At 42.5% G+C, this 25,028-nt stretch overlaps 1 protein-coding gene across 3 annotated transcripts in view; it reads left to right on the top strand.

The window, feature by feature from the left end:
* The window catches only part of LOC120547882 (inositol polyphosphate-5-phosphatase A), a 182,723-nt gene that overhangs the window by 115,094 nt on the left and 42,601 nt on the right, over positions 1–25,028 (top strand). For all 3 annotated transcript variants that reach the window (XR_005637113.1, XM_039783660.1, XM_039783659.1), the window contains exons 7-9: positions 2,868–2,920; positions 4,221–4,340; positions 15,233–15,317. Coding sequence is in view for 2 of the 3 variants with exons in the window: in XM_039783660.1 (XP_039639594.1) it covers positions 2,868–2,920; positions 4,221–4,340; positions 15,233–15,317 (258 nt within the window). In the remaining variant the exon portion in view is untranslated. The remainder of the gene's footprint in view (positions 1–2,867; positions 2,921–4,220; positions 4,341–15,232; positions 15,318–25,028) is intronic.

The following is a 25,028-nucleotide window of genomic DNA, read 5'->3' on the forward strand; positions in this document are numbered from 1 at the left end:
GCTATACATTTCAAAGAGAAACGCTTTTATGACACTATATTTATATAGTTATTATCTACTTTTCAGGTTATGATTTTACAAACAAAACCTATGACGAGCTTATAAAATATGACTTACTATTACCTAACTTACCATTAAACTAATGTGGATGTAGTATCTAAAATTGACAGCACATTAACACATTACAACATTAATATCCAATTATATAATGTATTATTAATCATTTCTCCCATCTAGGGTTGAGATCATATATCAGTCCCTCCAGAAAAACGCGATTATGCGATCGCATAATTCAATGCATAATCAGCCAAAGTCCGCATATTTATGCCGGGGCTGCATTTTTTTCAAATATGCCGCACTTTCGCTGCATAAATTGCCGATTTCCGCGGAAAATATGCAGGGCTTGCATGATTTCATAATCCCCGCATTTTTGTTGCAAAAAACGTCACACATATCTTAGCAGAAAGTTGAAAAATGTTGCGTTTACTTCACACAAGAGCAGCCATTTCCCCCTGTTGTCATGGGAACGTTATGAAGTGACGTAATTACGAGACGTGACCATCATCAAAAAGCAGGGTGTTGGGGGAATCCCTTTTTTTTCTCTTTTTCATCAAACCGCAGTTTTTTGCAAGTTCCCGCAATTTTTGCAAGTTCCCACAATGTCATCGCATAAAATTGAATAAATATCTCGCATATTCCATCGTATTCTTTTAAGAAAACGTGACTCATAATCAAGGATTTTTGCCCGCAACAATCACACAAAAAATCCGCATTTTTCTGGAAGGACTGATTAGTAGCATTTTCAATGCAGGACTCTTACTTGTAAGGGAGTTTTTTTTAGCCTATGGTATTTCTATTTTTACTGAAGTAAAGGATCTGAATACTTCTGCAACTAAAGATTATTCATTAGCGATTCATGTGGTGATTTATTTTTGTTATTCTTTTGGTCCGTAAAATGTCAGAAACACAAAAAAAAGTCCAACTTAATGTCATCACATGCTAGATTTGTGCAACCAGCTGTCTAAAACATAATATAGATACAGTACAGGCCAAAAGTTTGGACACACCTTGTCATTCAATGCATTTACTTTTTATTTTCATGACTATTTACATTGTAGATTCTCACTGAAGGCATCACAACTATGAATGAAAACATGTGGAATTATGTACTTAACAAAAAAGTGTGAAATAACTGAAAATATGTCTTATATTTTAGATTCTTCAAAATAGCCACCCTTTGCTTTTTTTATTAATAAGGGAAAAATTCCACTAATTAACCCTGACAAAGCACACCTGTGAAGTGAAAACCATTTCAGGTGACTACCTCATGAAGCTCATTGAGAGAACACCAAGGGTTTGCAGAGTTATCAAAAAAAGCAAAGGAGGAATCTAAAATATAAGACATGTTTTCAGTATTTTCACACTTTTTTGTTAAGTACATAATTCCATATGTGTTCATTCATAGTTTTGATGCCTTCACTGAGAATCTACAATGTAAATAGTCATGAAAATAAAGGAAAGGTGTGTCCAAACTTTTGGCCTGTACTGTATATCATTTATTTTTAACATATTACATGAAAGAAAGCAGCAAATCCTCTCCACTGAGAACCTGGAAAAATAACTTTGACACTTAGTCAATTATGAAAATAGTTGCTGAGCAATAAAGTCGATTGACAAACTTGAAGTGGTGGAAATACTACTTTAGTTACTCAAAAGGTTACTCTTGTAAGTAGGGCTGTGCTCGATTAAAGAAATTCTTAGTCGACTAACACTCATTCAATTGTATCGACTAATCGATTAGTTGATTTAATCGACAGATCTGTAAATCTGAGTTTCTCCGCAAAGTTTCTTGGAAATAAGTCATTCAGCATGAAAAAAGCGTAAAACATGACTAATCGACTAAAGAAAAATAAGTTGACTAAGACCAAAACGACCAATTAGTCGACTAATCGACTAAGAGAGAGCAGCCCTACTTGTAAGCACAGTGTACTTTAAGTATTAAAAGTAAAGGTACTTACTATGCAGCATGGCCCTTTTTTGAGTGCTATTATATAAATTATATTTTGGCTGTCAGATACTTTAAATGTAATGGAGAAAAAGGTGCAATAAAACCCTCTAGAATGTAGTGAAGTATAAGTGTAAAGTAGCATCAAATGTATTTCATTAAGTAAAGTACAAGTGCCTCAAATGTGCACTCAAGTACAGTACTTGATTACATCTACTTATTTATATATCCACCACTGCTAATGTTATGTTTGTTAATAGATTAGTCAGCTCTATATTAATTTGTATCTGTATCTATCCATCAACAACCTTCTTATGGGTTAAATGGTATGCATTTGTGTGTGTGTGTGTGTGTGTGTGTGTGTGTGTGTGTGTGTGTGTGTGTGTGTGTGTGTGTGTGTGTGTGTGTGTGTGTGTGTTTTGTGTGTGTGTGTGTGTGTGTGTGTGTGTGTGTGTGTGTGTGTGTGTGTGTAGGGTGGGAGGGTTAATGTGTCTTTTGGTGTTTTTAACGGGTATTGACTGTCCTGCTATGTTTTTTTGTAATGAGCACACTGCACCAAATTCTTAGCAACTTTGTTGCATGGCAATAAAGTATTGGATCTTGAATCTTAAATCTTCCAATAGTTTTATTCAGTGAAAGCCCTCATTATTCTGTACAGGAGTACATTTTTAGAATGAAAACGTAACCTAATAGTTCATGATCGTGTTGGAAAATGTGAAATTGTGCTCCCAGATGATGGACACTGTTACGTGACAGTGGAACATTCCACATTCTAGCTTCCGTTTGCCTCGCGTTGACTCAATCCTTACTAATGTCAAATTCTGCCAACATCGTGCTGAACTGATTCTCTCCGTCTCCGCAGTGCAAGTGGTCCAGAAAGGGATTCATCAGAACTCGATGGGCCCTGGCTGACTGGTGAGTCCCTACAGCGACACATCCCACCTCATCTCTGTTCAACCCTGAATCATCACCACTGTATCATCGCGATTAGAGATGTATCTAACCATGTCAGTCATGTCCGGCTTCTTCTTTTCTTTTCTTACCCACAAGCCCCAGTGGGCTGTGCGAAGGTGTGGTGGTGGTCATAGACAGAGCACACAGAGAGAGAGAGAGAGAGAGAGAGAGAGAGAGTTCCATAGCTGAACCCTCTCCGGACAGTGTGCCACAGAAGAGAGCAGGGATTTGATTAGCCCTAACCGCGTTAGTCAAGCAGTTGCATATGACAGATGACTAAAAACATGACATGCAATTGAACCTGTGCGGCATGAATACAAACGCTGGCTTCCCGTGTGCAGAGCAGGGGATTGGGAGGGGGAATGGGGGGGGGGGATTGTAATCTAATAGGAGGATGACATGAAAACTAAAGAGCTGAAACGGTAAGCATTAACTAGGGGCATGACGTTTGACAAGAGCCGCAGAGAAAGAGTTCTGGTGAAGAATGGGGAGATCAGATCCGAGATGGGATGGATGGACAGAGATAGCCAAAGCCACGCGTGCATTCATTTGTTCTGGGTGTCACCGCCGAATAAACCCCCCCCCCTTCCTTGAGATAAGACCTATTCCTCTGGGTCACCCTGCCGAACACGACGCTAACAGAACTGCCCGGATTGATAGGATCAGCAGGGAGGTGTTCATCACTATCTTGCTCTTCCTCGACAGGACAAACTGAAAGAAAGCAGATTAGTGTTTGTATGTACTGTAGTGATATCTGCGCTAATGTGTAGTGTTAGAGGGCCTGGGTTAGATAGCACTTATTTTTTCCCCACTTAGAAGAAGTTTTATATATTTTTTTTATAGTTTTATATATATATATATATATATATATATATATATATATATATATATATATATATATATATATATCATCAGGAAAAAGATAATGTGTACCCAGTCGGCAATGACAAAAATATATCCTTGTTACTGTCTATCATTTAATCACAAATCTCTCTCTCTCTCTCTCTCTCTCTCTCTCTCTCTCTCTCTCTCTCTGGGGATTAGAGTTCGATTCCAAAACATTATTAAAAATACACCGTGAGCTTTTTATCGATGCTTACGTTGCCTCTGATTACTATGTTAGAAGTCTTAATGCAGTTGATAAATTTAAAAAAATAAATAAAAGCCAGCAATTCTTTTGTTATTGTGAGTTACATCGGAAACTTTTGTTGAGTGTGCATTTCTGATGTTGTGGTTGAAGAAGGTGTTCTCTCTCCCGCGCCGCATTTGATCTGGTCAACATCCACCTTTTCCATGATGCCTCCAACTTGGTAGCCTGGGAGAAAAGCCCCTCCGTCTACTCTGGGACCAGGCAGAAGGCGCTGGGCTACGTCTTAGACAGGTACTGTACACCCCCACCTCTCTGTTTCTCTCTTAGCTTTTTCATCCATTCCTCATTCTTGAACATAGTTTTCTTCTCATTGAGATGACATCATAAGTCATTGCCCCATTCACTGTATCTGTTTATTTTTTTTTATACTGAATTTCTTTTTCATTTTATTGAGAACTTTAGCGCAAAAAGAACGTAAGTGCAAGGATCAGAACGTAAAGCGTCCAAATGACGTACAGCACGTATTGCCGCGTCGCTGATCGGCTGCTGGTTTTTCCACATTGCAATAGTTTTAGTTATTTTATGATTTAGCCTTAGATTGAGAATCACACATTCACAATCATTTCTGGATTGAAACCCTTACATAGTCTCTGTGTCTTGTTTAAAAACACTCATTTTGTTTTTCTTCTTTTTTTTGTGTGCGTTTAATGTTGTTTAAGAATGGGAATTGGATATGTAGAAAAGTGTAATGCTATCTACAATTCCCAGTCCTGTCTGGCATGGCAAAACCTGTATTGATATTGTGATGGAGGCTTAGAGTGAGACGGAGGCCGAGAGGTACAGCGGAGGAGATTTCTGCCTAGACCAGTCGGATTACATCTGTCTGTAAAAGTAGGGGGTCTTACTCACTACACGGTCTGTGGACTCCCAACTCTCTTTTATCTGTTCTGTTTCTGTCCCTCTCTCTAACTCCTTCTTACTTTTCAGCATTTCCTTTTGTGTGTGTGTGTGTGTGTGTGTGTGTGTGTGTGCGTGTGCGTGTGCGTGGTGTAATCCTACATTTATATTCGTTTTTTTTATCCAACTACCGGCAGCAAAACGGATGAAAGTATTTGTCGATTGTCCGTTAGGGACATGGGTCTGTCCAACACTCTGGTCCAATATAAATCTAAGATAATACTATATAAAATACCACATTGCCATGATATTAAAAGTGAGGATTGTGGTGACCATAACCTTGTAAACCATCAGTTTGAAATTTTCTTTTAAAAATAAAAAATTGGGTAAACAAAGAAGTATCTCGAAATGGGTTTGATTTACATGAGATTTATTATGGATAATATTGCTCTCCAAAAGATAAATCCTAATCGTACCGCCTTGATCTTTACTGAGCACCTTCATGCTCCCCAGAGGAGGCACCTTTTCCATTTTGGCCACTCCATGAGCTCAGCCCCCAGGTCAGTCTGTCAACTTTGTACACTAGAAATCAAAAACGATTGCCCTTATTTAAATAAAGTGTGCTGTGGACAGTGCATAGAGTATGAATTATTATTATAATCTAACAGGCAGATTGTAATGCCATTTGCACATGTGTGCTCCCAAGTGGATCAGCCCTTAGAATAAATTTAGCATTTTTTAATTATGCTGGCGTAGGCTCTAGGAATCTTGATAGTAATAGTAACGATTTCTTCACTCTGCGCTGAGTAAAGCAAGCGTCTATACCAACAGGCCAGGTTATCCATTCGTAGGCCACGCTAATGTGATTTATGGGCTATCCATTTGCAGTGGAGCGGAATGAGAGAGTGCACGGTGCAGCCCCTGCTCTATACCTGGCCACGCTAGCACAGAATAAAAGCCTCGCAGCAGCAGGTGACCTCCCATTCAGATGGCATCAGAATGCACGGCCTGGCTCCCCCGACACCTCCACTTTGAATAACTACATGCACGTATGGGTGGTATACATTATCACACGGCTTTCTGATGTGCATGAATTACGAGGCACTTTTTAAAGAATTCTCAACGAGGTCATATTTTACCTGTACTTCATTCTCGATTTGATGTAAGAATGCTCCGCTTTTAATGGACAGGGAGGCTGGGGTGTTGAAAGAATATGGCAGCTTTTCAAAAGGACCTCTGTTGTTGCTTACATTTAAGTGTTTCCATTGTATTTCCTCTGCTTTCATCATGCTTTTTCAGTTGATTTATTTCCCCTTCCCTTGTAAACACACCTAAATAGCGCCCGTCTCTGAGGTTTCGCTGGGTGGCTGAGGGGATTGAATAGAAATTGTGTTGGCTGAGTGGCAGTTTCCACGCTCCCTCTTTCTAAATCCCCTTGTGTTGTGAATGGTAACCTTGTTGTTACTTCTGGGCCATATCATTTAAAGGTTCTTTTTTGACAGGGGTGGGGATGAGGGGTAAGTGGTGTGAGGCAAGGTGGTGGTGTGAGAGGGTTAATATGTTCCGGCTCCCCTGGTATTCCTTGCTTAGGGGTACAGGGGTGGGATAGTGGTGGCATCGCGCCTCAGTCGCTCACTTTGGGGGAAACCGTCGGGCTCAGATCCGGAGCACCGGAGTGAGAAAAAGCTGGCGGTGCAGAGGGAAGGGAGGAGGAGCACAAAGGGTGCTTGGGCTCTGTAAAGGGCAGTGAATAATGGGCTGGTCCTTTCACAGAGGCTGCTAACCTTTTGGCAGCCACCAGCAAACTCCATTCTCCTCTGCCGATCTGGGAGGACAATGTGCCCGGGCCGGGCTTTGAATGAAGCGCTACCACCAACAGTGTTCCCATTCAGCGGCTGGTTGGGAACCATCTTTTTGCCCATTGTCCTAACTCTGACTCCTACCCCCAGAAAGCAGAGCAGGAAAAGGGACAGGGGGAATATCTAAAGCCAACCCCCCCCCCCCCCTCTCCTTCCCTCCTCTCTCTGCTCTCTCCCTCTCTGAGCTCTAATCTCTCATCGCGGGACGGGAGAGTTGGGTGGTGGGGGCTGAACACATCACCAGCTGAGATCCATAAGCCAGCCAGAACAGGAGCCTGATCACACAGCAGCGGTGCTGGGGACACCGTTCTGCTGCCGGGGCTTCAAAAACTTGAGCCTCCACCTTATCTGAGGCCCAGGCCTAATAATGCAGCTTACGGCCCATTGAGAAGACATCTGATAAGCCTTTTCCTCTGTGGCCCTTTTAACTGCTAAACGGTGTTTATCTCCAAAGTGCTTCAAGGCCTCGGGGGAACAATGCTGAGAAGGAACAGCGTTTAGCCAGCCAGGCCTCACTATTGAGTCACATCAAAAAAGCACTGCTCTATAGCCTGCGTTGATGTGTGGGCCACTTCCAAGAGAGCAAAGCAAAGCTCTGCTTGAAATGCATCCCCTGCTTGTTTTCCTGTCCTTTGTAAAATGCACACATGTGCTTGGGGGCTGCATCCAGCATTATTTACCTTGTTGACTCAGCTACGCCTTGATGTGGAGAATCATTGTTTTATCATTACGTCAAGGTTTAATAGTTTTGGTGTGCACACAATGTAACGTAACATCTTTTGCTTTCTGTTTTTTAGAACCATTTCTTTGGACATTTTATTAAATTTAAGGAATAATTCTGAAGTGCTATATTAAGGGACAGAATGCTTGAAATGTGTTTGCAGTAAAAGAAATCTGCCTATTTCCTTATTTCTGTGTGAGACAGCTGATATAATGAAAGTGATGCTGGAACCCCTGGAACTCTCTAGAGGATGATAACCATGGCTGCTAAATGAGCCCGTGAAATGATAGCATGAGATAAAATCAACAGTTTTTTTCTTTTCTTTTCCTTTAAAAAAAAAAAAAAAATCCCTTTTGTGTATTGGAGTTTGTTTCTTTTTTCCAACCCCCATTCAGAGTGGCTGGTCCGGTTCAGGGGAGAGAAGTTTTACATTACAACTGTGAAATCCTGGCATAAAGGCGTCCTTTGTGGCGTGCCATTATTTTCACACAAATATAGTCCATTGTCAGAGTGTTGAAGTTAATTTGATCAACATTGGGGACATTTAACTGTTTTGTTCGCTGAAAAGACTTGTTTCATGCTCATTTTCGGGGCATTGAAAAGCAATGATTGGCAGAAAAATAATGTCGCCGTTAACAATTCAAAGCAATTAGTTTCCCATGGGGAGGCAGTGGGCCGCACTGGCCACCACACAGCGTTGCTTTGTCATTTTATGGACGGTCATCAGTCAACTGTCAGAGCGTCTCAAAGAGCCCTCCAATCTAAATGTTTCCCTTTAGGCTTTTCCCAGAACAACAGGCTGAAAGAGCAGAGAAAGGCCGGCTAGTTTCCAGCCAATAGATATGTTGAGCTGCAAGAGGGAGGACTGGATAATCACAGGGAGATCCTCCATAAAGCCAGAATGAATGTATTAACCAGAGTAGGTTGTGTGTGTGTGTGTGTGTGTGTGTGTGTGTGTGTCTCTCTCTAATGTAGTATGTGTCCATTCTAAATGAAAAGCAGCAAATGTTTTATGTAGACATACAGCAGCTATATTCCAATCATATTGTATAACATGGTTGTGTGTGTGTGTGTGTGTGTGTGTGTGTGTGTGTGTGGGGGGGGTGTCACTCTGACTCTAAACTGCCTTCTCACCCTGGGAGGCCTGCAGGAGCAGAGGTTAATCTTCCCCAGTGTCTCTCTGTTCATGGTGGACCTGTTTATTTCACACACACACAGACACACACACACACACACACACACACACACACTGCTGGGGGTTAGACATGGAGAAATCTCTCAGCACCTACAAAGAACTATGAATGCCCCCCATTTTTGTCGGGTACAGCTTTGCCACCAGTATCTCTTCACTTTGAATATCTGAGTTCCATTCAGCGTTGTATTCTTCTTGATTTGTGTTACCATGCAGGCAACACAAAAATGACATGAAATCCCTTCGTTATCCAAACAAGTAAAACTACCTGAACATCTAATCACAATTTGTATTTATAGTGTTATTGAGTGTTGCCAAAATGCTACAGTAAATGAATGAGAAATCTACAGTATGAAAGCAACTTGAGTAATACAGTATCATGGCAAGCAACTAAAGCAATAAAATAGAGTGTTTCCCAAGAGTATGTGGACAGCTTTTGGTATTATATAACTGACCATCTTATGGCACTTACCCACTGCCAGTACCAGCTCTGCTCGGCTCGGCTCGGCTTCTTTTTTTTCCATTGCAGATTTAGTACCGCCTCAACCGTGAGGGCGAGCGTGGCTGGTCGTCATAGCGACGCCGCAGGAAACTGCCGTGACCTGACGCGACACGCGCAGAACGTCGAAGGTGTGTTGTTTTTGATTCTCGGCATGTGGCCGTTTGCCACAGCCAGAAGACACATTTTGTTTCAAAAGAAGCTGGAGGCAGCAAAAACAAAACAAAAACTAAACTATTTAAAAATGGCAGTTTTGTTCAGGACACCCCCGTCTGTCGCTAGCAATGATGACGCAGCGATTAGTGACAATTCTGTCTGACCAATCGGTATGCAGGTTTTCACATCAGCTTTTGGTATGGCCTCAGCTTGCCTGGAACCTCGACGTAGGTGATACTAAAAAAAAAAGCTACCTGTTGGCAGGTACCAGGGACTTTTTTTGCAGCACGTCTCTGCAGCACCACAATACTTTATTTTAGAATGGTTTGACACCTATTTTGCCTTTAACAAATATTGCGCCCCCCCCCTCCTCCCCCCTGCGATATGGATATTGCACTAGTTCATATTGTGCAGCCCTAACCACAACATTACGTAATAATGCAGGACCCAGTTGATTTTGTACCTCAGTGGTGCAACAAATTAACAAATAATCAAATTACCAACAAACAATTGACACAAAGGGAAACTGGGGCCCCCAGGGTGTCAGGGGCCCCCAGGGTGTCTGGGGGCCCGGGGCAGGTGCTCACTTTTCCAGGCTGGTAATCCAGTCTTGAGTAAAGTCGGTCTGGTATTCAATTTCCAGAAATTGTAGACCTCCATGGCCTTTTAGACCGGATTCAGCCAGACACCTCTCAGTGACCGTTTGAGAAAGTTGTCTTGTCTGCTCCTCACATTAGCTCCAAAGTTGGCTTCACCTTTGCTCAAAGGTGTCTTCCACATCTTCAGTTTGTGTTGACAGTGCTGTTGGCAGACTTATTTGTTAACCTCTGTGTGACCGCAGCAACATCCTTGCACCCCCTCAGCACCCTGTCTTCCCTGCATGGTGTTCCTTGGTGGGGTGGGCGTTACTGAGGAGCCATGGTGCTAACAGGGGAGACGAGGGAAAGGCTGTCCTGCAGTGTCAAAGGTCCCGTCAGGGGCCATCCCTGGCCTATTCAGAAAGACGTCACCCAGCACATTCTTCACAATGTTAACATTCTCCCAAATTCTCAACATTTACTTACAATGGATGACTGCGCTCAGCACAGCTATTGTGTGCAAAGTCGAATCTGAACGGCCAACTTATGGTAAGTCACCTTGTCAATATAATCATGACATGGCCCCCCCGTTGCACCCTCATAATCTCATATAGACTGTCTATTATGGCTCAGTTCAGCTGTCACTCACAGCGTGTAATCTGGCGAGAAGTCAGTGAGGGATTGAAGCTGGTGTGTGGATGAAGGGTGTAAGCAGGCAGGTTTTTTTACGTGTTATTGAGTGTTATCTGTGATTTTGAGATGCTGTCCGCATGTGTGGTACGAGAGCATTTCTTGTGCACAGGTGGGTTTCTTATTTTTTTTTTTTTGTTGTTGCTTGTTTGTTCACTTCTATGACAGCATGTTTGAGTGGGAGAGAGAAGTCGAATCCGAATGAGAGAATGTGCTGTGGTTGCTTTGTGCTGGTGGTTTAAGGAGCCTGGGAGCAGAGTCAGGGGCCATGTTATAAATTAGCGTCTGACCCCTGTCTTTGTGGCCCCTAGGAAGGCCTGACGAAGGCCCCAGCCCGTTCCTCAGTGAGAACGGCCCTTGTGAAGAGCCTCTTTCAGGGGTGTCACTGCGCGATGAATTGGCCCGCAGAAGCATGTTTATAGACTGTGTAAAGGAGTGCGTCTTTGTGGGAGAATGTCACTGACACTGGTACAGTTTGCTTGAATGAACTGTGATGACGAGGCTAATGGGGCCCCCGCCGGAGGGTGAGGGTCAGCGAAGCGGGGCCCCCCAAGCTCGGGACCCCCCACCCTCAGGCTCTTTTCACGCCCAGTAGCTGTAGCTAATGTTGCAATTCTTCGTCCCCACCCCAACCCACCCCACAAAGGCCAAGAAAAAAAGTCAACTTTCACACCAGCGGGTCACCATGAGTGCTTTAGGAAATGATCGTGTAAACAGAGTGTTACCTTCTGACCTGTGGCTGATACCTTGGAGCAGCAGACAAAACAGCCAGGCTGCGGGTATTAGACATGGCTGTTAGCGGGATAAAGCTCCAGGCGACAGAGGAGGGAGACCTATTAAAGAGATTGCGTTTGTGTTATCATCTGCACATGTACAGATTACTGACTGAAACGAAGCAAACCCCAGTGTGGATTTCATTAGATTTACGTTTGCTTATTTTCTTCACTCACAGCAGCAGATGCGGTTTAATTCTCTATTAGCGCAAGGAATACAGGAGTTCCCACGGCTGTAACAATTGCATTGACGCCCGTCTACAGACATTTTACTGCCCTCCGTTGGAGCCAATAGGATAAACTGACCACTAACCCTGTTTGAATAGAGCGGAGTCTCTTAGCACCAGGATGTAAGGTCATTAATGACATCAGTCCCGGTTAGTGTTAGAGCGTATAAACATCCGCAAGTGTTTGGCACACACACCTTCCAGTCTGTTTTTGAGTCTCTATCAAGACACAAATATTTCTCTTGCGCACACAACCCAAGCATCGCATCTCCTTGTTTCTATTGGGCCCCACCTCTTTAGTCTGTAACCGTAAGCTTTTTTAAGAAACCACCGCGTCATCGGTCATTGGCTTTGCCAATATTGTTTAGCGCTACTGCCATCAAACAAGAGGCCTTTTACTATTGCTAGTAGAGCTGAAAAGATCGGTCAATAAATTGATTAGTTGATCGGCGAAAGTGACAAAGATTCACTGGTTCCAGATTCTCAAGTGTGATGATTTGCTGCTTTAACCCTTGTGTTGTCTTCGGGTCAAATTTGACCCATTTTCTAAATGTCTATATTAGAAATATGGGTTTCTTTTTAACTTTCTAATTTTAATTAACCAAAGATAACGTGGATGATTCCATACAACGCGCTTCGCAAGTACAACAAAGGATCGGATCTCTACTTTCATTGAGTTTGGGGTGTTTTGTAAAATTTTTTAGCATTTGAAAAAGAAATTGAAACGTTTCGAAACAGTATCCCGACTGAACGTTGACATATACCAGTCTGTGATTATCCTTCCTTTAATATGAGTCTAAATAATTCATAATTTCTGCTTTTTTAACTCAAGGATTAGGTATAATTTCCTATAAATGAGGTTTATTGACCATGAATTCCAAAAATAAGTGTAAAACTAGTAATAAGTTGGTGTTAGTGGTGTTTATACATGGGAGTGAAAAGAAGTGTAAAACAGCAACCAAAAAAAAGTGCCAAAAACATTGAAAAAAAAGCACCAAAAGTGTTGAAAAAGGGGACAAAAATGTCAGAAAAAGTGTGGATTTCTTTTGTCTTGGCCCGGGAGGACGACAAGTGCATGGTCCAATGGAAGAAAACACAAGGGTTAAAAAAAGAATCTATGACCGTAACTGAATAAACAAACAAGCAATTTGAAGATGTCAAAGTTTTTTTTTTTTTTTTTATATTTTTTAGACCAAACCTTTAATCAATTACTTGAGGAAAGTAATTGTTATTTGCAGCCCAAATTGCAACTACACTTAAGAAGGATCCATTTTATTCAAATAACGGATATAAATGTTAGATCTCATTTTGAAGTCTTCAATCACTCGCGCATAACTGCAGGAAAGAATGGAGCAGATGGCCATCATACAGATGGAACGGTCAGCTCTTGTAAATATAATAATTACATCAATCATATTGTGAAACATGTTAGTTTTTATTTTGGAGATGAAATTCTAAATGCTGGCCCCCATCTTTCTTTTGACCCCTCTTGAAAATCCTATCGGAGATAAAGACGATGTAGTTTCTGTTTGATATAATGTGATGTCAAAGTTACATACTCTCTATTTAATGTATTAGCTGCGTTCGCCGCCTTTTTCCTCCAGTCACCTTCGCCTCCATGCCATTCCCTCTCTCTGCCTGCCTCATAGAGAAGAAGTGGACATGCTTTACGACAGCCGGCCAGAGCCGAGACCCACCACTAAGAAGAGGCTTCTTCTCTCTTTACGGCCCCATAAATATATTGTTATCTGAGCCTGGGAAGTCCACGCTGAGATTTATCCGCACGGTTAGTGGAGATAGCGAGCCAAGCATCCTGAATCATTAATTACACAAGAGGCTGCGCTACGTCCCCCTTAATTTCCTATCTCTGCTCTGTAGATGAGCCACTTTAAAGTAGGTGATGAGGCTTAGGAGTTAATTATATGTCGCTTAGGTGCATTTTTTTTTTTAAGCACTGTGATGCTGGCGCTGTGGTGAGGATCTGGAGATTTGGAAGTTGTCCATGACAGAGATGATCTAAACTCTATGAATCCTCTGACACTATACTCTCAGGTTTAAAAAAAGCAATGCATACAGTACATTAAGAACATTTGAGACAAGGGACAATAAAATGTGCTGGATTGAAACTCCGTTTGGAGGTATCAAAAGACACTTTAGTTACACTCTAAATGAGGCTCTGCGTAGCTGGAGTCTTTCAAGCTGTACAAGTCTGTTTGTGAATCTCTGTGTAAAACCTGTAAGCCCACCAACAAACCTACAGTCAGTAGAAAGTTACCTTTCTCCCAGGCAGCTGTCACCGCTGGGTACAGGACCAGCATAATAGAATATCTGCAGGATTCAACTGGTTCAACTTTCCCTTCAATCAATCAATTTGGTAAAGTGAATTTTCTTTGCCGTCAAAGGAAACAATCACAGGGTTCGTACGTTTTGAAAAAAACCTGGGAAAGTTATGGAATTTGAAAAATGTCTTAACCTCAACGTTCTATTCGGGGAGCGATATTATGAATCCCACTATGAACCGCATACATTGTCATTAATTTTTTGCACATAGGAAATTGCCAACATGTTAAACATATCACTAGATTTGCATAATACATGGTGTCCTGAAAGGAAAGTAGTTGTTTCTTCCAAGGAGTTTTTCCTTAGCCAATCAAGGGTCAATGGACAGAGGGTGCTGTAAACTCCCTTAAGGCAAATTTGTGATTTGTGATATTGGGCTATATAAATGAAATACTTATACTTTGAAATACAGTAATACTACAGTAGTATAGTTTTAATAATGACAATTAGTCTTTTTTTTTTTTTTTTACAAGGTTACAAGCAGTTTAAACACCTATATTTCCTCTTCACCTATAAACCTATAAAACCTCCAGAGCCCATGCTCGGGGCGTCTGGCCATGGGCAGCCCCCTCACTTGGACATCTGTCCATTAGTGCATGTATGTCCTGGGTATATGTGTGTCTGTATAAATAAATAAACAAAAAAAACTAATAAAAAAAAAAAAAAAGAACAACAAAGTGAAAAAATTGTATTTCCGCTTGGGGTATGTCTTCTTCTTCTTCTTCTTCTTCTTCTTCTTCTTCTTCTTCTTCTTCTCATAGGCCTTCTGTTGCTCCTGAACATTTGCATTTCTCATTCCATGTTTCTGTCATTTTCTCTATCTGCCCCCATCCTTACATCCACCCTGTGTGCTCTGTGGTCAATCACAAATGCGGTAAAACTCATGTACCCAAAGATTGTGTCGGATCACAAAAGATGTCAAAAAGCTTTCCCAAACCAAGTCATGGTCCCAGCTCTGTCGAGGTAAATATCTTCGAATTGAAGTGTTCGGCCCACCAGGTGGTGCTGTGGCCCTCATGAACTAAATACCCTGAGGTCAGGGGAATCATCAAATGACTGCTTTGAAAGAAGTCTTTGGCAACTAGTGGTGATGTTTGTCAAGAATGTCAGGGTCCTTATTGTTAACTAGAATGTATTTTTACAATTTGGGATTAAGAGGATTGCTGATTTTTCAGTTGCCCGACCTGCCAGCACCCATCACAGAGGTTCTAGTGGTTGTTCTCACTGACAAATGGTTTTCATGTGTTTCAGGATCACGGACCAGCGGCATGAGAAGTTGCCGTATTTTGTCTTTGGGGACTTTAACTTCAGGTTGGACTCGAAGCAGGTCATTGAGGTGAGTCTTTTTGTATTACACCAAACAAGTGATGGAAGATTAATTGTATAGATTATCTGTGCGATATGGGGACATTTGTGCAATAATATACTATATAGATATGTGGTTAAGCTGTCAAATTTATAGTAATATAAAGTGTGTGTGTGTGTGTGTGTTGGTGTGGGTGGGTGTGTGTATTGGAGAGAGACTGCAATATAGTAAAAGTGCTTTAGGAGCCCACTGTCTCTCTAGAGTTATGACTCATTAAACGCTTCACTGTTGCTGGCCCAGCTGTGTTTGCCAACTGAGCCTCCAAGTGCATTGTTATGTTATGGTGCCATTCACTGCTCTTTCTCTCTCCCTTCCTCTCCTGCTCCCTCCCTCCCCTCTTTCTTCCTCCTCCTTCTCCTCCCCTCCTTTTCTTGGTGCAAATGAGGCCAGTGAGAGCCAAGGTAGCGCAGTCATTCAGCATTCTCCATGAGGAGATGGGGGGTATAGTGGCATAACAAGTCATAAAGGCCCACCGCAGACAGTGGTGTCCTATGATAACAGAGTGGGAGAGCCACTTGTTGGCCGATCCTCTCCCTCCTCTGCAGCACAATGGCCCCTGGAGTCAGTGGGTCTGTTCAAGGTGTTGGCATTGTTCATTTCAACCAGAGGGAAGAAGAGGGAAGGCTTTTTGAATGCAGTTTTTTTTTTTGTTGTTGCTCAAATGACTTAGGAAGGACTTCACTCTGTGTGGCACACAAGAAGAACCCGTTTGTAGTTTAGTCATCCAGCCACTAGGGGAGCAGTAAATCGCCATCAGCTAAGTGGGATCAGCGATCCAGGCAGGCACATTGATTGATGGCCTCAAAGTTTGTGCAGCAGATTAGATTTTTTTGGTCTGTAACTGGGTCACATTAACCGACGGATCATGTGAACATGCTTCGGAGCTAATAAATCCGAGTACAGAATCCACAACAGCAGATGTGCAAACACTGAGGCTATTCAGACGTCAACTTTTTGCAATTAAATGTCACCTGGCACACATTTAGGCCGCCACAGTGATTTTAAAGCAGTTACTGTACAGGCTGTTTTATATCTATATATCAGCATTGCTCTGTTCTATACATTGAAATATATAAAATGTGACTTGGTTTTTATAAGAAAGATGCGTTTTCAATGCCAGTACTGGCAGGCAGCACAGATGTATTAAGCTGAAAGCAGAGCATCCAATTAAACAAAGTCAGGTGAGATGACTTGAAGCTTGTCCGTGTTTCTCCCGTATAGCTAATCTAGATAACTCTGTCCTCATGTTTCCTGTCTTGTCCGTGCTGCTCTGTGGTAGGTAAGCACTCACCCTCTCCATGTCTCTACCACTCTGAGATGCTGTCTGAGTGCAGGAGGGGTCATGAACCCTTTTCCAGGGATGTGTCAGGCTTGCATCGGTGAATGTCCATCTCTGCCCCCTGCTCCCCTCCACACAGCTCCTTTCTTATGCACCTTGGCCCCCCATTCTCATACACATTCGCATCCATAGCGAATACACACACACACACACACACACACACACACACACACACACACACACACACACACACACACACACACACACACACACACACACAAACCAATTTGTTAGGCTAAATGAACCTGATTGATTCACCCCATTTAAAGAGGTGTGACAGCAGTGCTGGGGGTCCTTTTCAGACATCCTCTCAGGAAGTTAGAGCTGTGGGCTATGGCATGAAGCGCGCGCACACACACACACACACACACACACACACACACACAAAACAACAAACACACACACACACACACACACACACACAGAGACACAGACATTTTCCCTGCAGCTTAATGAGGGTTCCTCAAACCTGCCCATCATTTAATGGTTAATGTAACAACAGAAAAGGCTGATGATGTCATCTGTGTGAAATGCGTGGTTAGAGGGGCAGCACTGCTCAATATAAACCCGTCCTGCGCAGTGGTCAACCTGTTTGATTTAACAGTGACCTTTTGCATTAGTGGCAGAGAGAGCTGTGATGTCACCAATAAACAAATGGGTTGCAACCTTAGCGCCGGACGTAACTCACAGCCGGGAGGCCGTTTTAAGCCCTTTAATGACAATTAATGTCAACAGGACAATTAGTGCACATCCACTGAAGTGCTTAACTGTAGATGGGCTGGTGCTGGATCGATCGTCCATACTTATCCCAAGATTGATTCAGACACCGAGAGGCCGGCTCTCATTCTCACTGTCTGAGAGTCTCATTTTTTCCCTTTTTGCTCTATTCTCTCTTCACTTTCAAATCGATAGGAAAGGGCCCGAAAAAGCTATGCAGATGAATAGATGCTTTTTCTGTGTTAAGTGGATGAAATAATTGCAAATTGAAACTACTTGCCTTTTTGATTTGTTGAACACCAGGGGCAACCCTCAAGCACCCATGGGGATCACTAGGCCCCACTTTGAGAGTCACTAGATCAGAAAATACTCCAGTACATTTCTCTACAGCTGCACGCTACACCACTTCTCTTCTTCTCCGTCTCTGGTCCATTGTAGGTGACTAGACTGTGGACAACCACTAGCCACTCCCCTGTCACCCATACTGCCTTGTGGGTGCGTGGATGGGACAGGGGGTATTTTAGGATGTATCCGTGTGTGTACAGAAAAAGGAGGTTGGTTTGGAAGGAGGTGGGTTTGATATTGTCACAGGGCAAATTCCAGGTGGCAAATTCCTGGCATGCTTGTGCGGCAGGATCAGTAACCAAAGGCCTGAGGCCGCCCCCCTCCTGCCCGGACCGGGCAACCCCATTAATTGTGTCCGACAGAGGGAATTGGTTTCAATTGACCCCCATTCAGCGGCCCTTTGACTGGCAGACAAAAGACACAGCCACGTGGAGACTAATGCTAGGGCTGAGCAGCCTGGAGGTGGTCCAGTCCCCACCAACCTTCTCTCTCCTCTCCCATGGGTGGGATCAGGCTTTGGCTTGATCATGCTTTGCATCGCTGCTGATAAAACAGGAAAGCGCAAAATGAATGGCTTTTGAAGGTTTTGTCTGGCGAATCAGATACTTCACAGCCTGCAATTTCTTTGATTCCTTCACGGAGCACTCACGTTCAAGCCGGTGGTGACCCAACTGACTAAAGATGCAGTGCCTGCTGTCCCCAGACCTGTTGCAATAAAAGAAACCCAACTTGATTGCGGAGTTTTTAAGAGAGAGACCAAATTAGGGACGGCAAATTATACATGAAAATGGAAGCGTGCAGTGAGCACTACGCCATTGGTGTGGGATGACATTTTAAACATAAAAAAGGTTGATATTATTGATCTCAACCATGCATGTCAATCCATTTCCTTCCATTGAACTGTATGCCTCAATTCAGATGGGTACGTTTCAGCTTATTCTTTCTCACCCACTTTCATTCTGTCTCTTTCCTGGTCTCCCTTTTAAACATTTACACAATTGTTTTTATGAACATTATTATCATTAAATACTAAATAATTGCCATCCCTGACTTAACTTTGATTTGTGAACTGTAACCCTGTGACCGCTGCTCTGAAGCATCCGGTATCTGGTTTGTAGCTGCTGCAATAGGAACACGCATTTAACAATTTTTCATTTGTTTAATTTATTAACAGTTACTAAATGAACATCTTCATTTATTAACATATGTGCTGATTGCTTTTTCTTTTTTTCTTTTTTTTAAGGCATTTCACAAGCCTTTTTTTCAGTTGATGTGCCAATGTGAACTTAAACCAGTGTGATGGGGCAGACAGATTTACAGCAGACAGCATTGTTGCAGGTATAAGTGGTCAGAATCACAGTGGGATGCAAGCAGGAGTAGGATAGTGAATCTGGTAATGGTGCGAAATCCTGCAGGATTAGACACCTGTCACTGCCAATGTGTATCATGTTTACAGTAATAAGAAGGTTACAATAATAATTCAGTAATCCCTGAGACAATCCTATTATACAAACCCATGTTCAGCCATTCAGACCAAAGCTGAGCAGCGCCGGGTCACATAACCCTTGTTGACTCATTCACACTTACAGCAAACACAGCTTTTTCTGGGTTCCATGCATCAGTCAGTGGATGGTATAAGGTGTACAGTGGTGTGTGTGTGGGTGTGTGTGTCCCTCGAGGTGGCCGGTGACCGTGAATCAGCGGTGTCGATGACAGGCTCAGGGCTCCGTGCCTGGACTCCTAGTATATTTAAAATCCCTCCTAATTAAACTTAATAGAATGTAAATTTAATATCTGCAGAGATTGTGTGCTGCTGGCCGGCCTGCTCCAATTTAAGGATTGATAGAGGCCAGCAGGAAGGTTAATTGCTGACTTGATCTACTGTCCCTGTGACATGGTGTGGGGCTGTTTTAATTGGGGCTGATCTGCTCCTACATGGACAGATTTCATTAGGCTAGCTGGCCTCTCACTGACTGGAGAGAGGTTTGGACCAGCGCCCCCTGTCTGCGTCTGCAGGCAGTGCAGAGGGCCGGACCAGGCATCAATCTTCCTCCCTTCCTTTGTCCTGTGTCCTTTCTCTCGCTTGAGCAGCATGAAATTAAAGGTGGGGCCCTAGACTAGCCCCTCTCCTAATGAATGCTGTAAAATGCTCAGTAATGACAGGCCAGCATGATAGATCAGTCATTTTTCCCACTGTGGAGTTACGCAACGCACACGCCCATGACAACTGAGAAAACATATGAAAGATCAATTCTGTCATTAATGCCGACTTTTCTTTATTTGTGTTTATTGAGGCATGAATGTGCAAGGTTTTATACATATAGGGTCTGGGAGGATTGCTTTGCTATTTTTTGGACATTTCTGATCTTCTATTTATAGATGCTAAATTTACATTTTGGAAGAAATAGCATTGCCTTGATCCAGTCTGAAAACAGGTCTGAAAAACAACTAAAGATACTATAGAACTATCTCTGAGCACCATTATTTGTTAATCTAATATGAATATGAATTTTTATTTTTTATTTCACCTTCCTTTTTACAGAGGAAGTCATTAAGAACAGCTTCTTATTTACAATGCCAGCCTGACATGTGACAAAGCCATATAGGGGAAGGGAAGGAGAGAAGGGCTACGGAATAAAATGCATTAGACATACATACAGTTTAAAATGATATAATGGTAATGAATTTGCCAGTTCCAGTAATGCTGTAAGTGTCACAGTTGACCTACAGGAAGGAAACTTAGAATAGGTTGTCTGTGCATGTTACCTACAGTCTGTGTGTTGCCCCTGTAGTTGAAACCAACAGGAGTTCATCACATAGTCGATGGCCATTGTCCTGGCTGCTGAACCTAGTCTGGGTAAATAATTTGCACCAGTAAAGTGTAAACAATTTTCCCTTTTTAGTCCTGGCTTTGACTAGCATGTGTGTATCTGGCCAGCTATAAATCAAAAGGCGGCCAGTGTAATTAAGTGTACACTACATTAGTCAGGCTAATTAATTTTGGGGGCCATCCATCCATTAACCAGCGGGCCAGCACTGATTGGGCCTCTGTTGTGTGGAACCCCCTGACGCTAGGGACCGCGACCCTCCTTGGCTGCCCTCAGTTTCCCATATACACCCATGCATTAACACCCAGAGTCACAGATGTATTAACACACACATACACGCACCAGCCCCTCGTGTACTTAATCAGATTTGGACTAAAAAGAGAAGCTTATTACAATACGTTTGGCAGGTTTTATGTCATAATTCTTCCGGACACCGTTCTTCCTTCTTAATTGATTGTCGAATATGGAGTATTAGCAAGGCTCACGTTACTGAGAGGAGGTTTTATTGCTAGGCCAAGTTGTATTGACAAGTCCTTTTACATGGTTTGCTGTAGCCTACTAAATCAATATACTTTTCTGTGAAAGACAACTCACCTGACAGTCTTGATTGTCCTGGTGCAGTAAACCCCACCCAATGATTTACTACATACCTTACAGGTTCAAACTGACTTATTAACACCTACTATTTGCCCCCCCCTCCCCCCCCCCCCTGCCTGTTTATGGCCACACGGGCGAAGCCTGTAATGGAGATGTTTCCTCACAATACAATAAAGGCATATTATCTGGCTAGAAGAGTCCAATCTATCACAATGAGGGCCCATTATATCACAGATAACCCATCTGGATATAGAGGGAGACTATTCCCTCTGGACAACAGCGCCTGTTCTCTCTCTCTCTCTTCTCTCTGTTCGCTTTCGATGCTAATGAATACAGCGCTGAAGACACGGAGGAGAAAAAGAAGAGTTCAGCTATGAGGGCGTAACTTGAGCGATGCAGCTTTGATGGGAGCGCTGTCCATATAATTAAAACGCTGGCAAATGAAGAACAAGCAGTGGCTTCTGTTGGTCCTGCTCATTAACAACAGGCCGTTTGAGCCCGGCGCCAGCCATGCTATTGCCATTGTGTACTTGGAGGTCGGGGGGTGGGGGCGGGCACTGTGACTGGCAGCCGGGAACACCATGCCAACGGTGGAATGGCGTGACAAACTAAGCCAAGGATGAGCGCAGAGCCTGGCACTATCAGGGCCTTGGAGGGCACGTTGCCTGGTAGGCCCCTGGGGTTGGCCCCGGTCAGGGATGTAACCTGAGGTACCCCGCAGTCGTTCACCACTGCTGTCCCCTCCAGCTGGAGCCAATGTCTTCACTCCAGACTTGCCGCACCGTCACTCTTTTTCTCGCAGAATAGTTTTATAGTTGTTACATCAAATAAAGATTGCTCAGCTATGCTATTGATGCACATTCAATGGAAAAAGGGAGATTTCTATCATGCTTTAAGTGTTGTGATGCATTTGTATCAGGCTTAGATAGATTATTAAATTAGAGCCACAACTAATAATTATTTTCGTTTTCAATTAATCTGCTATTATTTTCCTCTATTAACCGAATAATCGCTTGGTCTCTAAAATGCCAGAGAGTAGGGGAAATGTCCGTCACAATTTCACAAAGTGACATTTTTAAATATCTAGTTTGGTTTGTCCGACGAATGTAAATGCCAAAATGTTCAGTTTATTACCATAGTAAACCAGGAAAACCAGCAAATAATATTCATAATTGAGAAGCTGGAACCAGTACATTTTTGGCTGTTTTGCTTAAAAAAACAAAAAATGAATTGATCGTCAAAGTCATCGCAGATTAAGTTTCTGTTGATCAACAATTGTTTCAGCTCTACATCAAATCATTTTTAATTGTCTTTAAAACGGTCAGGGAAAAGATCTACCAAAAAAATAAAAAATAAAGACACGATGAAAAAAAAAAAAAAAAAAACTCCTGTATTGAATCGGTTCTGTAAAGCAGATTAAGTGCACTTAGTTAGAGCCTCTTGGTAGGTTACAAACACATGGACACTAAACTAGTAATCTTGTCTGAAGACACATCCTTAAATGCCCCTGAGCCTTCTATCAGTGTAAGGACACCAGACACTCCATGTACAGTTTATTTAAAAGGATGGAGAGAAGTCGCTTTGTGTCTTGCATTTATTAGTATCCATAATGCGGTTGCCAAGATTATGCAAACTATATAAATATTGTAAATCTAATAAGTGAATCATTTGATCAGTCTGTAAATTCAAGTGGACTCAGTACTCAATCCATGTCTTTTTTATTTTTTTATTTAATCTAGCACACAATATGATCTCGCTATGAATCATGAATAATCAACTTTCACTCGTTCCCGGCCTTTCTTTATCTCTTGCGTTATTGATGGTTTGTCTCGTCTTCTGCCTTTGAAATCACAAGGAGGAACAGCAACAGCTAACAGTGATGCTCTTATTTAGTCCAGATGAAATGTGGCATCAACTGTGAAGGATAGGAATCTCTTTGTGCCTGGTACATAGTGTCCAACTTGTATGATGTCAGTCTATTTTTGACTAATGCAGTCCTCTGCCTTTGTACAGCAGAGCACAATAATTGTTGTTCTCTCTTTTTTTTTTTTTTTTTTTTTTTTTTTTTCTCTCTGAAGGATAGAGCGGTTGCCAAGATAACACATGTTGTCTCCAGGGGCTGTGCACAAACATGCACGCACACCCTCTCCATTGCTATTTCCAGCATTTTAATCATTACCGTTTGCTCTAATGCATATGCAAAGAAGCAGTCTCTGTAAGAATGGCTGCTCATGGCTGAATTCACAGCCTGCTCAACAAGTTGGTCACCGTCACGGTTATTCAAACTATTTAAATCTAGCAATAACTTAACTAAGTGGTTTTCAAACTTTTTTTCACATCAAAGGCCCCTAAACCAGTGGTGGAATGTAACTAACTCATGTCCCTTTCTACTTCTACTCCGCTACATTTCAGAGAGAATTTTCTTTTTTATACACTTTTTACTCCACTACATTCATCTGACAGCTTTAGTTATTTTTTTGTTACTTTATAAATTAAGATTTGTAAATTGTGAAAAATTGGATGTTTTAGTATGAATGAACTACTCAAACAATATACAGCTGAACTGATTAGACGATTAAACAGTTTCTAGAATGTGAGGATTTTTCCGCTTTGAGTACTTTAAGTACATTTTCCATACTTGACCTTTACTTAAGTTACATTTTCAATGCAGGACTTTTATTACATGAAACAGAATATTTGTATACTGTGGTATTAGTACTTTTACTTAAGTAAAGGATCTGAATACTTCTTCCATTACTGCCCTAAACTGACACAAATTAGACCACGGCAACCTCATTTCATAAGATTTCTGATAGGATTTTTGCTTTTGGATGACCCATGACCAAATTAGTCATACAGTCTGTCATTGTGGTATTTATAAATGATATTATGGTGACCATAAATGAGTTCCCTTTTTACTGGGGTCCCCCTGGAACCTCCTCAAGGACCCTACTTTGGGATCCACTGCCTTAACTCATGGTATGTGTTTGCTCGTTCCACTGCAAAATGAAAAAGAACAACAGATGAGTGATGATAAAGTGTCGTGCTGTTGTTAAGGAGGCCAGTAGAAGTTTTAGGATTATTTAAAGAACTTGACCCACAGGTTTCCCAGTGTGAATCTTTACTGTCAGTAGCAGAGTGATGTCCCGACAGAGTGGCTCATTGTAACACAGCTGTAAACCCAGTGTTGGCACCATGGGCTTTTAAACAACTCTGCCCTCTGACATTAAAAGTCGCTGGGCTCCATTCGTGTCCACACACAAATATCCCATCATATTTAAGAGGGCCCATTAAGGGCCACATTGAGAATTCATGGGCCTTTCTCTCACTCCCCCTTGTGTGATTTATCTGTGACGGCCATATTGCCGGGCCCTTTTCAGAAGGAGTGGCTCCTGTTTTTGTCTTAGAGGAGGCCCAAAACAATGCATTTCAGGCCCATTTCTCCGACAGGGCCTCCTCTTTCAGGGGGCAGAGAGAGCCGGGGCTGGCCTAACATCTGTTTGTGTCCAGAGCCAGGCGGGACCGGAGCACAGCGTGCCTCGGTGGCCCCCTTCTCCTCTCCCTGGGGGTCTTTGTTCCCGATTTCATGCTATCAGAGCGGCAGCATGTTTTCCTGCGCAGAGCTGTCAGCGGCATAAAAGGCCCTGAGTGGGGTCACATCAAGAGGGATGGGCATGAAAAATTGGTAAAATGTATCACAAAGCCCACCCACTAGATGGTTGCCTAGCGCCCTGTGGTGGGGTGTCAAGACCCCTCCTCCCTCCCCCACCTCCCCTCTGTACCTTCCTCTTTCCCCTTTCCTTGGCTGAATTACACCTCTCTCTCTCTCTCTCTCTCTCTCTCTCTCTCTCTCTC

This window comes from Perca fluviatilis, chromosome 19 (assembly GCF_010015445.1).
Source record: "Perca fluviatilis chromosome 19, GENO_Pfluv_1.0, whole genome shotgun sequence".
Taxonomy (NCBI): Eukaryota; Metazoa; Chordata; class Actinopteri; order Perciformes; family Percidae; genus Perca; species Perca fluviatilis.